The following is a 16,149-nucleotide window of genomic DNA, read 5'->3' on the forward strand; positions in this document are numbered from 1 at the left end:
TATGTTTTAATTTAGTTTCCTGTTTATTTCAAGCATTTATATGCAAGCATGTTGTAGTTTTTTTGGTGACACTCATTCTGATGGTGATATAGAATGACTATTACTTCTGCAGGAAATTTCTTAGCATCTACTATTTTGACAATGTTCTCTTTTTTTATCTAGGGAGCCTTCCTCCAAAATTGTCCAGCCTTTTTTCCTCCCTAAGCCTTTCCCCTTACCCTGCATGAAAGTATAATTCCATATGAAGTGGAAAAAAGTACAGTTTTTTTCTAGAAAGTTGCTGTACAATGAACATTTTGAAGTTCAGTTTTTATCTTTTACTGTATCAGTTTTATCATCCCTGTGACTCCTGAAAAAAATGTGTTCTGTTAACAAGTAAAAAGTGTCTGGGAGCATGCAAGGTCACTTGGATTTATGCTTTTGTTTGTCTCCTAATTGCCAGTCCCACAACTGTGCTCTGTTAAAGCATCTATTGACTTCAGTGGTTCCAATATTTCAATGCCAGGGTTTTTCAGAAGTGCAACTCAGTACAGGTCAAGGTAGCAACACTCAGCATTCAGAACTTAGTTAACTATTCTGTTGATAGTCTGGCAGGAAAGAATTATTTCCTTTCTTATGTGGCTATATGGTCTCTGCAGGGCTAGCAGGAGTACAGTACATCTGTGTGTGTCTCTGAATACAGAAACCAGGCAAATCCCCCTAGCAAGAATTTACTGTTTTATATTGAACAGTCACCTTTTTAGATCAAGAGAGAAGCAAAGAAGTAAATACTTTTCCATGTAACAAGATGCAGATATTGCTAGTGTTTGATTATGAATTCTGAAGCCTGTGATCTTTCGGTCACCTACTGTTTGAAGCAGTGTCAGAAAAACAAATACTTTTGGTTCAGAAGTCAATCTAAAATTTGGAATAAAAATGTGCTTTTGTTGCAGGGTGTTCTTACTAAAGAAAACACAAAAATGTTTGATGTCTGGGAAAAAACATTCAACATGAAATGCTATGTTAGAACATCAGGTACTTTTGATAAAAGCCAAGGAAAAGGAGGGCTAGATTCATAGTCTTTCTAAATAAAATGCTTTGCAGCTGTAACATTCAGCTCTACTATAAGAGACCTCAGTTCAATTCTTTCACCTTCTTGCAGAAATTTGAATGTCTGATTAGTCATAGTGGGAGTCCTCAATATCTACTTTTAAGGCTGTGCTACTTAATAAGACTAACTAAGCAGCTCTAGCAGGATTTGTATCAGCATTTTATTTACCAGGAAGAATGGTTAACCACTTAAGTTCAGCTTGTATTTAAACATTTTGTAAAAAGTATTAGAGCACGAAGATCAGATGTATAAAGAATACATCACTATTGTGAGGCCAGAGACCTATGTTTAATGTGTTAGTTAGAGGACAGAGCTGGACTTGGGTGTATGTAGGATTTAGGCAATTGATCATGATACTTAAGTTGGGACATGGTTTTAAGTTCTTGTTGAAATACACGTTTTAAAAGTTTATGGAATGGTATTATAGAATAGACCTTAGGAGTTTGTCTCCTTTGCTGAAATTCTCTGTATGCCTTCATGGTAAGGATATTCCTCAGAGTAGCAGCAATGTGGGTTCAAATCATTGCAGGTAACAAAGATGTTTTCTCTTACTTTTTAAAGTTGTCAGTAGCTGCTTTGCAGGAATCCGCTCTGTTGTCTTCTTTCAGTTTGTCTTCATTGAGGACAGAGGAAAAGCAATGGATTCGGGACCCTGCAGTAACAAAGGCCTTCTTCCCCATTCATTGATTCTGCTCTTTATTGTATCTCTTTTATTTTATTTAACCACAACAAAAGGAAATTCAATGACTTATGGAAAAAAATAGTATTTCGAAGATGAATGACAGATTTCCAGACAGTTTTATATAACATCCCTTTAATTTCCTGATCAGAAAGCAAGCTGAGGGGACACACTAGAGTAGAGAGAGGAAGAGAGAGCACAAAATTGCTCGGAAATATTGTCAATGAGTAAAAGCTAGTATCAGTAAAGATTAATTTAAAAACCCAACAGAATTATGCCAGTTTATATGAGCTGAAAAACTGCCCCTTAGTTTTGTAAAGGAAAAGAAAAAGAAATAATAATAATAAATGGCAGTAATATAATCCTGGAAGTAAACCAGAGTTAATATGTATTTATGTATTTTAAAATTTTCCAGCATAGCCCTTCAGCAATGTAGATGCAGAGGATTAGTTATTTAATGGTGTTTTACCTATGGATAGATACAAAGTTCATAGAGAAGAAAACTCAAAAAAAAAATTTTAGCTAGTCCTCAGAGAACTAAAATTGGTGGACACAATTTTTGTTTCATTTTCAACTAGATAATTTTGTTCTTTTAAGTATTTTGTTACAGAAATTTAGTGGGTGATTAAAATTTAATGTTTTAATTGGAAGTATTTAATTTATAGCTATGCTTATTTTAGTATTTGAGTAGTTCTTGTATTACTCCAAATACACTTCTGTGTAGTTCCTGCTCTTTCATGGAAGGGGAATGGCTTTGTTTATGAAATTGTTTTCCTGAGCAATCACTTGCTGTTAGTCAAAACTAACAATAAAAATTCACAGTTGTTCTGAATTTTCGTTGTATTTCAGGGAAGTCCACAGAGATCATGACTTAATTTTATTTTCTGGAACAATAAACCAAAATACCAAACTTCATAGCTACCTATATCCTTCATGGTATACAGTCTTAGAGTTCTTTTCTCTTGCTTTCTCTTGCTCTCTCATTAGCGAGAGCGTTTTTCAGTTAGCATTGATTGAAATTATATGTATGCATCAGAGGATACTGGATCCTTTAATATGGTTTTAGATACAAGTATTTTGGAAAGAGAAAAAGTTACCTTTGAAATTGAGAAAGCTGTAATGCTTTTCACAAGGCACAAATTGTGTAAATCCTCTTTTTACATGTCACATTTTATTATATATCTTTTTTTTTTTTTTTTCCCTCCTGTCTTTTAATTTGGGAACCAGGCTTAGTGCTTAATCCTAAAACATTTCAAGAAAAATATTTAAGTAAATGAACTTTGTTTTAAATCTTTTAAGGATGAATAGAAACTATTACATGAACAGGAAGTGCAGTTAAAGTTGCTCTGTATTAATTGTTCCTGAATTAACAAGAATCATAAATTATTAGAACTAAAACCCTTCCTGTGCAAATGCCCAGTAGGTAAGAATGTTAGTCCTGAAACAGCCAAGGGATAGCCTTGCACTTTAATATAATTTCTTCTCTAGTGAGAAGAACTTTAGGAATTACAGTGAAGAGAATTAGCTTTCCAACTATAGATATTACCAGAAAACTGGTGGCAATGTGCAAAAAGAAGCTGCTGATCCTACCACATCCAGATAACTTCAGAACTTGCATCAGCAGGCTGCAAGAAGGGTAGAGGAGACAAGGTGTCTTCCTAATAGTGTTTAATCCAGCCTTATCTTCTGCATACATTTCACATTACAGTAGTAGGTAAAACTGCTCTGAAATAGCTCCAGAATCTTGCAGATCCCTAATGTCATTATATGAAAAAAGTCTTCATAACGACAGTAGGAAATGAGGATCACTTAGGAACACTCCCCTCATCCCAGAAGGAATTCCAAGGAGCAAGGAGCAAGAGGAGAGTGTCCTTAAATCACTATTGAATTATTTAGTCAGAATAGAAGTTATTTCTCTAGAATTGAAATTGTACAATGACCTTCATATTTTAGAATAAATGGATGAGAATTTCTACTTAAAAATATATTTTCACGAATGTAAATGTTATAAGGATGCCTGGTTTTAGATCAGTGGGTTAGGGAAAACAGCTTTATTTCAGTAAAATAGATGTAGTTTGCTATCATTTGGTCACATCTTATATCCCACACTGTATATTGTCGTTTTAAAGTAACTTTATAGAACTTCATAAATACTTCATAAAAGCTTCAGCCACTGATGACAGCTTGGTTTAACCCTAAATATTTCAAGATAATTTAACTAATTGCGTATGTTTTGTTTTATTTCTTGAAACATTGTCTTCCTTTTAGAAATGCCTTTCTCTTGTCCTGGCCATTTGTGGGTTCTTTCTATGTATGTTTTTATTTTCATGGGAAGGTTCAGGGAATCTGCTCCTGCAAACCTAAGTTCATGTCTAACCTAGGCAATACACATGTTCCCCTTGTGGCCTTCAAAAAAACACAAGTCTTCCAGTAATTAATATAATTTTGTAATTTACTTTAGGATGTTTTTTTCGTTTTAGGCATCAAGAATGTAGGCATGAGTTGGTTGTCCAAGCTGAGTGGTCATACTCAATTTGTAGGCTATGGTCAAACTGAGGACTTAGATGGTTTTTTTTGTTTCTTTGGGGGTTTGGAAGCAGGGTCAGGGATGGGGTTTTTATTTGTTTGTTTTAGGTCAGATAGATACACAAACTCGCTCAAATTAAAAGTAATAATTGGTCAATGCCTTCGAAAAATTTCATTCTGGTCATAACATAACTGTAAGTATTGTTGAGAGCCACTGTGTGGCATTGTTTCTTGTTATTTCAGAAGGGTTGTAGGTGTTAAACTGGTAGCAGTAACCTATGATGAGAAATAAAGCATTACAAATATTCAACATAAAACTGTAGAAAAGACAGGAATTAATCATTTAAACTAATCCTTCATATGCATGTCTTTTTGTCCCCCAAACCATGGTAGAATAAATAACATAGTTATTTTCACAGCCACCAGCAAGTCCAATCAAAATGGGCTTTGCTGGATTTCTAATATGTACAACAGCACTAAGAATAAATATTCCTGCTATTTGATTGAATTCCTTCTAATCTTAATGAACAAAGGAAACAACTATCCAAATGGTATGGCTTAGAAATGTGCCTGTTTAATTCAATGCATTTGTGGGCACTAATGTTTAGTATTAGTTTCAATAATTTCTTTAATATGCAAACAAATTTTTAAAAAGTCTGGGAATAATGTTTGGTCATACAGCATGCTGCTTGAACTTCTCAGTTGAAGTCAGTTTGGTTTAGTAAGAAATTAATATATGATGAATATAGACATGTAGGTTTAGGCCACAAATGTCTCTAAAAATATGTGTGAATATATCCAGATTTAGTGATTAGAATTAAAATATTTCAGTAAAAACCCCCTTTTATGCAAACAATATTTTAATAGTGTCGTCTAGCCTTATTACCTTGAATTAGGACGTATGGCACAATTCATCATCATTCTTTTTGTAAGCTTTTGTTTTACCGTTATACCAAGACAATGTTAATATATGTGAGAACGTAAGCTTACTTTTAATTACTGTCTCATTTTCTGAAGCTTCTCTATTGCATGTTTTCAAGTGCTAAAGGTTCTTAGGAGATGAAATAATGGAGTCGCTGGTAAGGGGACTAGAGAACAATGACTGCCTTTTGTAGCACTTCTCTATCATAAAGATCTCTAATGAATTCAAAGATAAAAATCAGACTAGCAGAGAACAAAGTTCTTCTAAGTAGCATGTTGTTTTTCATAGGTCCAGATTAAGATTTTTCATGCAATTCAATCTGTAATGTGGCTCTCCAGTGCAGCAATCTTTTCTTTTTCCCTATATTAAACCAGGTGTGAATCATAAATGTGCCATTTTTAGTTAAAAAGGTCCTGATCCTGTCAGTATATCTATACAACTTACTAGCCATTGACATGAATCTGACCCTCGTAGTAATTCAGTGAGATAAATGTATTTTCTAGGCTGGTGTCTGAAGCATGCAGTTTTGGAAGGGATGGCTTGGGTTTTGATATGCACCATCATCAAAATGGAAAGAACAATTCACTCCATCTTGATGTTTTTAATACAATAAAGAACAATACGTTTCAGTTAGCTACATAGGGGTGGGAGGGAGGAATTCAAAAAAGAAAGCCCGATGACTTTTGGTCAAGCTGTCAAGAAATTCTTGTGTTGTTCAGTTTGCAGCTTTCTGAAATGGACACTAATGGGCATTCACATTGTCAAATATGCCAGCAAGGATTTTCTTTCTGCCAGCAATGGCAGTGATGTTTGGACAGAATTTGAGGTAATTGTAGGCATGTATATAATTATGGAAGTGAGGCATATTTGTCTTATGCCACAGCAGAGCCAAGAAAGTATTTAGCAGGCAGTAAGTGGAAGAAGGTCAGGGAGAGGGTTATCGTTCTTGACATTGATGTGTTCTCTCTGGTACTGCATTGCAGAAGCTGATCTCTGAAGAGCATGCACCAAGCAATCCTTGTCCTTTTTTGATTGCTTGGGCTTGACATTTAACATGTTTTCCCTTTATTACTGACTGTTCACATACAGTCTAGTTTAATGTATTTCAGAGTCTCTGAATATTTAAGTTCTCTAGTTTGTCCCCGGATACCAGAATTTGTTTGCTTTCTCTCTTTAGATTTTTGGACCAGTTCTAACTAAACTAGTAATCTAAATAAACTAGGCTAGTATTATATAATGATTAGAATAATGAGGGCGAGGATTCACAATAATATTTGACTCTGTCTCCAACTCTCTCTTGCTTTTGGGGAGATAATATTGGTTCTTAGTGTCAGATATATCAAGTATAGTCAGTTATGAGGGGGTTTTGCCTAATGTTTTGTGATATTTTGCTAGAATATTCTGCATTATAATTTGTATCGTCAGACCAAAGAAGTAGTACATACAAATTATTATACAAAGTATTATACAAAGTATAAGCAGCTATCATAAAGAAGTATTTACCAGGTTATTAGAATCTGTTAAAGATAAAATACGTAGTGTAATACTGTATCTAACAGTTGCATAGAAAATGACTTTGAAGATTTTCTTTTGATCATAGTCTATTTAAATTCTGTATGCTATTTACCTAATAGAACTATATTACAAGCACGTTATTAGTATTGCTATGCAGTCACTGTTATAAAACTTTTTGTGACTCAGAAAAATCTGCAAAAGTAACTTTATTGATACAGATCTAAGACTGCAGGCCTGTAACTCTCAACACACAGGAAGGCTAAGTTCAACCAAAATACAAATTTCCTGAAGACAGGAAGCGAACCTCAAATTTATATTCACAGAATTCAGCAAGTACATTGCTATCTATAAGCAATTTAGTTACAATGTCTTTGTTAGGTACTTACGTATTTAATAACAGTGAGTTTGGAGCAGATCTTTTTAAATTTTGTTTTCTGTTCAGGAGTGAGAAGGGTAAGGAAATGCAGAAATAAGGCTCAGTTCACTTAAGTTGTGTCTGAACACTGGATTCTCAAATTAGTAAACAATAGGCGATATACTGTAGTTTGAATTATTGAAATAAGAAGTTACTCTTCACTTAATGATGGAGCAAACAGACAGTTTGTGTGGATGCAGATCACAGCTATTTAGTACCTGTACTCAAAGAAATTTTCCAGACATGGATACATTTATGGTATTGCGAAATACAGAGTGGTTGACCAAAAGAATGATGCTACGAAACTGCAACAAAGCCAAAACCATTGAAGTTAATGATGATATCCTCATGCTTATTTGGAACATTACAGTTCTGTGTAACGACCACACATGAAGTCCCTAGCGGCCACATGAAGTCATCATAAGATCATTTGAAAGTTGATGGTATTGGTAGAACACCAACATTTGTAAATTCTGTGGTAGAAATTGCTGAAAATCTTTAAAGTATGTTAGATATTTTCCTAAATTATACAATCCAGTACACAAAGGAACTACTTCAGGGAGATGCTGTGGCTTGCAACTATTAAATAATTCTTTATGTGCTAATTAGCAAATATGTAGTTTAATAACCCTTGCGTAAGTTGTTATGAAGACTGCACTTCATACCTTGATAGCTGTCAGTCAGCATTAGAATGGCTTGCCATTATCACTGTTCATTCCTGAAAAGGGTGAAATGTACAGAACATAGAAAGAATGTACATGATTATGGAACATATTTCCAGGGAAGAAAATAAAAAATGGCTCAGCAGTCAAAATTTCAGGTGAAAGTATAAAAGCTACTTCAAACTTCTATGTTCTTCATTAAGAAAAAAATATTTACTTCAACTAACCTTGAGCTTCAAGAAAACTGACTGGAAGCGGGTGAAGTGGGAAACACAAAATTCTTATGTGTGCATGTAAGATTTGTAAAGCATTTATACTTCAGTGATGAAAAGTAGATATATAAAGGTTTAGGGCATAAAGTTAAAACCGTGTTTGTATCAAAATGTGTAAACAACATTATCTGAAAAAACCCTGTACTTCCGTAGAAAGACTAGTGTCTCAGTGAATAATATCAGATATTGTTGTGAGATGAACCATCTGGAACAACAGACTTCAAAGTGTCGGATGTCAGAGTAAAGCCAAATATCACGTAATTTCTGTACTAAACACTCTGTCAAGTTGCACTTATTGTCACCAAAGGGGTTAGATATCATAAGACAGTGAGGGTTGTAGCATTTAGTCAGTTATTTTTTCATATGAGTGAACTGAAGGACACACTGTTGCAGAAGTGTCCGACCAACAAAAGATGTTCCAAACATCAGTTTCAATAGTGTCACAGAAAAGGTAGAATGGTAAAAAGTAACAGGGATTGTATACTACAAACACTTCAGCAGACATAACTTTTTACAGGTTCAGAATGTCAGTTAGGAACTAATATTATATGGTGTGTTCTAAATCTAAGCTTAGAATAATGGTTCAAAATGTGCAAACCACTCACCTAAAAGGCGAGACACTCAGTCCCTGGGGAAGTTACTTTGGGCAACATCTCAACGCAAAGGGAGGGATTATGACCACAGACCTACTGCTCTGAGAAGAACCACTCAAAGGGAGTCTCCAGCAGGGATCCTACTTTATAGCCTGATCGGACCTGAACTGTGGTCATCTGTTGGTTGTGGTCACGTAGCTTTCGTTGGTTGGGGGGTCTCCAAGGTGGGCTCATTGGCTGAGGTGGTCTCTAGGCTCAGGTATCTTGGGTATGTGGCCACCGTGCCTGCGTACCGTGCCATTAGACCCACAGCGGAGGGTATGTATGTGGTGTGTGTGCTCCTGCCACACACACAGTAACACATTGAGGAAAGTATTATTTTTGTCTGATTTTCACAGAATTTGGTGCTAATATATTCGAAAGATCTGTTCTTATACCTTTTGAAAATAATTTCCATTCTGTTCATCATATCTTAATAAAATATATCAGTTACATATTTATGTTCAGTAGTAACTTTCTCTAATTACTTCACGATTAAGATTATACATTTTAAATTGATTTTTGACTTCAAAGGGAGTTTTTCATTTTATAAGGAGAATGAGATTCTGTTGTCAGACCGTAAACTGACAAATCAATTCTGCTGGTCCTTCTGTTTGCAAAGAAAATCTTAAAAGCACAGAATTAATGAATCTAATCAGCAGTTTATCAACAGTCTTGTTCATTTGGAGCATTTTAGCTTAGATGGCAGAGATGATATTTAATTTTCAGTTGCACTGACTAACAAACTCCTCAGATAAGCACACAAGAATAAAAGTGATACGCACTTTGCAAAAAGCAGAAAGTCATACTTCAGCTTGCCAAATTCAGGTGAACACATTTGAGAAATTACTAATCATGGATAGTCTTTGTAAAACTAATCTTCTGTCTGCTAATATGTGGCTTAAAAATAGTTAAGAACAGACTGTCCTGTCACACCTATGCAAAGATTTAGTTTTGGGTTAAGAGTACTAAACTTCAGATGTCTTAACTTCTTTATAGTCAATGGGGTTCTCTAAACATAAGGAATACCCTTGGCCTTTAGCTGTTCTTCCAGAAGGCTCTACCACCTAACCTCAATAGTTCTGCTCATCTATTGTTGAAAAGGGAGAATACGCGTACAATGTGTTTCCTTTTTCTCTCTCCATTTTCTTCACAAGGATAAGAAAGAAAAAAAGAAAAAAAAAACCAAACCAAAAAACCACTAGAATTAGGTTGAAGACAATAAAATGGCATAGTATGGGATAGCAGTATGCTGTTGTAATTGGTACAGTCACAGTATATAATCTTTGTGTTTCAGTCATACCATTTGTATTTTGCAGGGTAGTTCTGAAAATTTATGTGTTTTAAGTAAAATTTCAGTTTAATGTTTAAATAAACTTTTAATTAATGTTCTCTTAAAAAAACCCAATGCTGTGGAAAGAATTCATTAGAGTAGAGAATATCAATGAAGAGCTGTTGTCCACTTATCTATGTTTTTTCAATCTTTGTGTTTACTTTCCTCAGCTGTAGGCCTTGCTGCCTGTCCAGAACCAGTAATTCCTAGCAATGGGATCAAATCAGGAGATAGATATATGGTGAATGATGTTTTGTCATTTCAGTGTGAGCCAGGATATACGTTACAGGTATTGCTTTCTTTCTTCTTTCTTTGAATTATGCATTGTGGAATAATTGCAACAAAATGGCAATAGACCCACCCCAAACCTATTTTAATGAAGAGTCTGTAGTGTGTCCATAGAGATGATTTAGGTAGAGCCTATGCGAATTCCCCCACATTGTAAAACTATAAATGTGCAGCATGTCTGGCCCTCAGGAAATCTGATGGTAAATCTTGCCTCAGGTAAACATACCATCAAGCAGTAAAAACCATCAAAATGGACAAGGAAATAACATGGTTAAAATGCTTTCTCTAGAAAATTATTTTAGTACTATGCTTATTGAAACTGTACTACGTTTTTCCATTTTTCAAAGTGGTTCTTCTAGGTGAAATTTTAACCACAGTGGTAGAAATACATCATGAGATTTTGTATTCTGCTTAGAAATTGCAGAATTTAGTTTCTAAAGCAAATTTTATTCATACTAAATTGATTCTTAAAAGTCTTTCAAGGAAAGAAGTGTTACAAATTAGTTCACAGATTGTGGATGCTCACTGTTCTCACACTGGTTTAGTTTCCCATGGTAGACATGTTATTGAGATACTGATTGTAAAAGTAAATCTAAGACTGGAAAGCTTTTTTCTTCCCTCGTTAGTTCCTCTATTTAATTTACATATATTCCACCACTTGTGTGATACATTGATCTGAGTTCTGAATCTTTTGGGTGGTAATAGGTCCCACTCAAGACAATGTGAAAACGTATCGCTGTATCAGGGAAAGCGAAGTGTCACAACTTCTCATCCAGAGAAGGATAAAGTCATGGCCCTCTGTCTGATGTTTGCCAAGTCAGTGCTCCCTCAGCATATATAGACTTATTCTTTGGTCTCAGTGTTCCTTACTTTCTCCTAAAATTCAGAAAGGATTCAGACTGAACATCTTAGTTCTAGGTTGGCTGTGGGAATACCTGCGCTTGAAAAGTCTCTCTGGGTGATCAGCAATATGCTTACCTTTTCAGGCATGTATTACAGATATAGAGTCAAGTCTTTAACCTAATCCATGCTCTTTACATTTATAGCATGACTTGAAACAACCTCTATCAGAAGCATCCCATATCCATAGCAAAAAAATTCTGTCATACAAGTATCCTGCTATTTAGAAAAGATCCAAGACTTGTGCACAATAAAGCCTACTCTGCCCATCCTGAGCACTCGCTGCTCATTTATTGGTTTGAAGATTGTTTACAAGCCAGCTGATGGTTCACATATAAACTACTTAAGTGTTTCTCTTTCCAGCAAAGGAAAATTTAATATGAATTTGAAAATATCTACTGGTTTAAAACCTTTAACTTTCAGACTTTATTAACTTTATTTCCTCTATTTCATCTTTCCCTTACAGTATCCTTTGTAGGCAGCAGTAATGTCAGTAACAAAATGAGAGATTTTATATCATATTCTTATTATACAGTCCCTTCAAAAGGACTGTCTGTCATTGAAGCCTGGCTCCCAAATAGATTCTGACTTCCATTTAAAGACTACTAATGAACCATTAACCTTTTTCTATTTCAAAGTAGCATTAAACTAAGTATATGATAAAATGCCATATTCTACAGATACATCTATATTGCTATAGCCAAGGCAAAGATTTGGGAACTTCAGTGCTATTCATTTGTTACAATGAGGTGCTGGCATGCTTTTGGCCTAGGTGAAGTATCACGGTTCAGTAACTATCACAAGAGAGAGACTATTCCTTATAGGCTGTTTGCATCATGACACTTTGTTTTGGAGGTGAATGCAGAACAGTTAAGGAGGTAGATATACAAAAGAATGTACATTTGGCCTCAAGACTAGAAAACAAGCCCAAGCACTTCTATTAGTACAGATGTAGCTTATACGTTCTTGTAGTCCTTTTTTGTATGCACTGAGCTAAACTTATTATTATGAATCCTTAAACTGAGGACATTCTATTTCAATGCCAAATCTATCTGGAAGTCAGCCTATAATAAACTTGGTTACACAACAATAAATATAATCGTATTTTAATAGTTTTTGGATTAAATCAAAAGTAATCTCTTTTTTGCTTCTCTGAGAAAGATTCCTATTTTGAATATCTGTAGAAAATGTGTGTGGAATTCTTTATGTATTTTTATTCAGTTCCACTCTGTGGTGAAAGGATCACAGTCTGATGGTGATGCTGGTAGGGCTGTCATATAATTGCTGTTCATATAATTGCCCATAGGTGCTTAGCACCTCATTGCTGTGATCCTGGCCACTGCTTCTGACCATTAAGTCTCAAATATATATAGGCAAACATCTGATTGTTGGGTTAGTTTGTAGCAGTGATCTGATAGAAAAAAGTGAAACACTTACCCTATACTAACTGTTTCCTCTGGAGATGGAATATCTTCTAATCCTGTTTATTCCATCTAAAAGCCAGGTATCTAATCTGAATCGACTGTTTGGGCTGTCATTGTGACACTAGAAATAAACAGCCACACACCTCCAAGGGCTGATTCATACAAAGGTTTTGTATTAGGACAGGTACCTTACTCTGAAAGTATCATCTTTCTTCACTGATTAGGATATCAAAAAGTTAACAGGGGTATCTAACTTTAAACTGCTTAGGTTTGGTGGGGTGACTCCTACTTGTATTGCCCATCATATTACACACCCTTCTCTCCCTACTTTTTCAACTATGAAACATCTGAGTTTTGCATATGAAAAAAGGGAATGATTCCATTTTTATAACATGGGTTGGAAACAGGTAAACCCTCAGGATACAGCATCGTTGAATTTTCTGTCCATACTCAAAATAGTACTGCTGAAATACTGAGGTGGAGTGATAACAGTAGAATATGAATACTTCAGAAGTATTTGGAGTGAGTACAGGAAACCTTTTGAAGATACACATTGTTAGCCCTGACTTGGTATTTTGGATCTATTTTTACTGAGGAAAAAATCAGAAATGTGAGTTCATAAATACAGTATTAGTGTAAACAATCAGGTATTTGTGAGGAAGAGATCTGCACAAAAGAAATTGATCTGTGTTAATGCTAAACTTTAATACACTGTGTATCTCACTATCACAAAACCACACAATGTATTTTGTCTGTATGCAGGTCTTTTCTGTAGTCCCTGAGTGTGACTAATTGCACTTTTGTTTTTATACTTACAGGGATTCCATAATGAAATACTTTCTTAAAATTTCATTGCATATTGTTGCTCAACTGTACTTCTTACCTCTATTTCCGCAGATATACAAATGTAATCCTAACTGTGGAATCTGAATTATATAAAAACTAGTTTCATGATCTTGTCTAAAGTGTAAAACAAAAGATCTTCTATATCCAAATTCAATAGAAAAGAGTTTGAATCTTTTCAAAATGTTAATGAGGATTTCTATGCTGTATGGACTCTGCTGTAAGAAAGTGCATACACATGCATGCATAGCACGTGGCTCAGACAGGACAAGTAAAAATGGCTCCAAATTAAAAAGAAATAATAATGAAAATAAGGTTCTATGAGGCACAGCATGTTTGCTATTCAACAAGTATAGATCAGCATAAGTTGGCAGATTTTTTTTTATTTTTTTTTTAACTCTAGCTGTGAATTTACCTTCAGTCTTTAAAAAACATATTCACAGCTAGCAATAACAATCAGGTGCGGATTAGTTTATAATTGAGACTTACGAGAAAAGTCATAGAACTCAAACTACTACCTGGAGATGCATAAGAAAGGTAATTGCTAGCTGTAGGATTAAGTGTCTCCCCTCAGGAGGGGACTTTAAAAGACTGAAATCAGAATGTGCTCTTGTTGGGAAGAGGCTTGAAGCCAGAGGAATCATTTCATTTTATTTTTCAAAAGATCTTTTATAGGCCATTTTACTTTTTTCCTGACTGTGGTAGTTAAATTATGGCTTCCCCCCCGACTCACATCAGAGACGTGCAATCATAGAAGACTAGGAAAAGAGAATAAAATAAAACAGGGAATATCACATTAAGTAAATTATTCAAAACCTCATGTATTTTGCAAGTAAATAAGATGACAGAATAAGTGTCACACATTTTTCCTTTAAAACAAAAAGGTTGGGTTTTTTTAAAGTATTTTATTGAATTGCTATCAATTCGTAGTATTTTTATAAGAAAAAGACATTTAATTTTTCATAATTTTAATGAAAACTGATTTCCTTCCAAGCCATTTTTTTGGAAATGCTTCACTTTGTCTTTCAGAAGCTAATTGTCTAAATATACTTAACTAAATGATTAATTAAAGTAGTTTTATTTCATAGCGTTCCATACAGTTGTATATGAACTTTATTGAAGGTAGTGTGTGTAGGGGTTTTTATGTAAACATACCAAATGACATGGAAGTAATTTCATTAAATGAATTTTCCTGTACTGTAGTTTACTTATTCTTATATTTTTCTTATTTTTATGAGAATTTGATTGCTATGGACAACTAATATTTAAATAAGTCTTCATATTATATTGAAGAAATACGCTAACTTATATTAGACTCTTAATAGGCTTGATAAAAATAAACAAGAGATGACTTGACCAAGTTTTTATATCTAAATGATTAAAACAGGAACTAAACCCTGCTCTCAGTCCCACATCTCGATCTTTATATCAGACTCTCACTCCAGCCAGTTTATACAGCTTTCACATTCCAACAGCAGAATGCATACATAACACGAGGTCCTCAGAGGACAGAACTGACAAAAAAAGCCTTTTGTTTGCACTACTGTTTTCAGCTCAAACTGTTACCAGTGCAAGCACAGCTGGGACCACTTTGCAGTTGGTCCTAGGCAGCCACCCTGAAGTATGTGGAAATAGGCTTTGCAGATTACAGCCATGTCATTTTTCACTTCCAGCTACCACATGATTCTGCTTGGTTCTTGTGATGTTTCTTAATAGGGAGAGCAAATTAAAAGTGACAGCTAAATAAAGAGGCACTTGTACTTTTATAGCTGTCTGCCAAGATGTTGCACGTATGCAGTGGGTCATGTTGTGAGGCCGTGTGAGAGTTCAAGGCCTGCTGGTAATCGTGGATGACTGTCTTGGCATGGTCCACAGCTGTACCATCTGTAGCAAGCAGACATGGAACAAATTCCTCTCTGTGTCTGTACTGCTCACTCAGAGCACTGGTTGATTCATTCCAGATTGCAGCCTGAAAATTAACTAGTATGCTTACACTGTGGATGAGAACCCTGGAACTGAAATAGGGAGTGAACCAGTTTGACCATAAGAATGCATGTAGTCAGCTGCTTCTGTCATGTAACTAGCCTTATATTAAGTAAAAAATCTGAAGAGGTTTTCAAGTTATCAAAGGAAGAGTGTTTTAGAACATTTATCCTGTAGAAAAATAAGAACATAAAACCTGAAGTATTTGAAAATAGAGTTCTACAAATTCATAGAAGTAATTATAATGCCATTGGTTGATATAAGAAAAGACACAGATAAGATGATTTAGAAGGTTGTCTTCAGCTCTGCCTTCCTGGAAAGTCCCATAGTGAGTATCTGTAATCTAATATTTTTCCCTTTCCAAACAGGGCCGTTCTCATATTTCTTGTATGCCAGGAACAGTTCGACGCTGGAACTATCCATCTCCTCTCTGCATTGGTATGGATACTTACTTGTTTTCAGTGTGTTCTGAACATCAGTCAGAAGAAACTTCTGGCTTTGTCATGCCTATTGTGGTGGGAGGTCTCCCTGCCCATGGTAGAGGGGTTGGAACTAGATGATCTTCAAGGTCCCTTCTAACCTGAACCTATGATTCTATGATTCTGTGATTATTCCTTCACTTAATTCTGTTTCATTCAAAACTTTTTTGAATTTCCATTTTTGTC

The 16,149-nt window shown here is 35.0% G+C and overlaps 1 protein-coding gene across 2 annotated transcripts in view; it reads left to right on the plus strand.

Moving 5' to 3' along the window:
• The window catches only part of CSMD1 (CUB and Sushi multiple domains 1), a 1,197,532-nt gene that overhangs the window by 1,030,378 nt on the left and 151,005 nt on the right, over positions 1-16,149 (plus strand). For both annotated transcript variants that reach the window (XM_063330346.1, XM_063330347.1), the window contains exons 38-39: positions 10,217-10,335; positions 15,853-15,922. In XM_063330346.1, the coding sequence (XP_063186416.1) occupies positions 10,217-10,335; positions 15,853-15,922 (189 nt within the window). The remainder of the gene's footprint in view (positions 1-10,216; positions 10,336-15,852; positions 15,923-16,149) is intronic.

Source organism: Chroicocephalus ridibundus, chromosome 3, assembly GCF_963924245.1.
Source record: "Chroicocephalus ridibundus chromosome 3, bChrRid1.1, whole genome shotgun sequence".
Classification (NCBI taxonomy): Eukaryota; Metazoa; Chordata; class Aves; order Charadriiformes; family Laridae; genus Chroicocephalus; species Chroicocephalus ridibundus.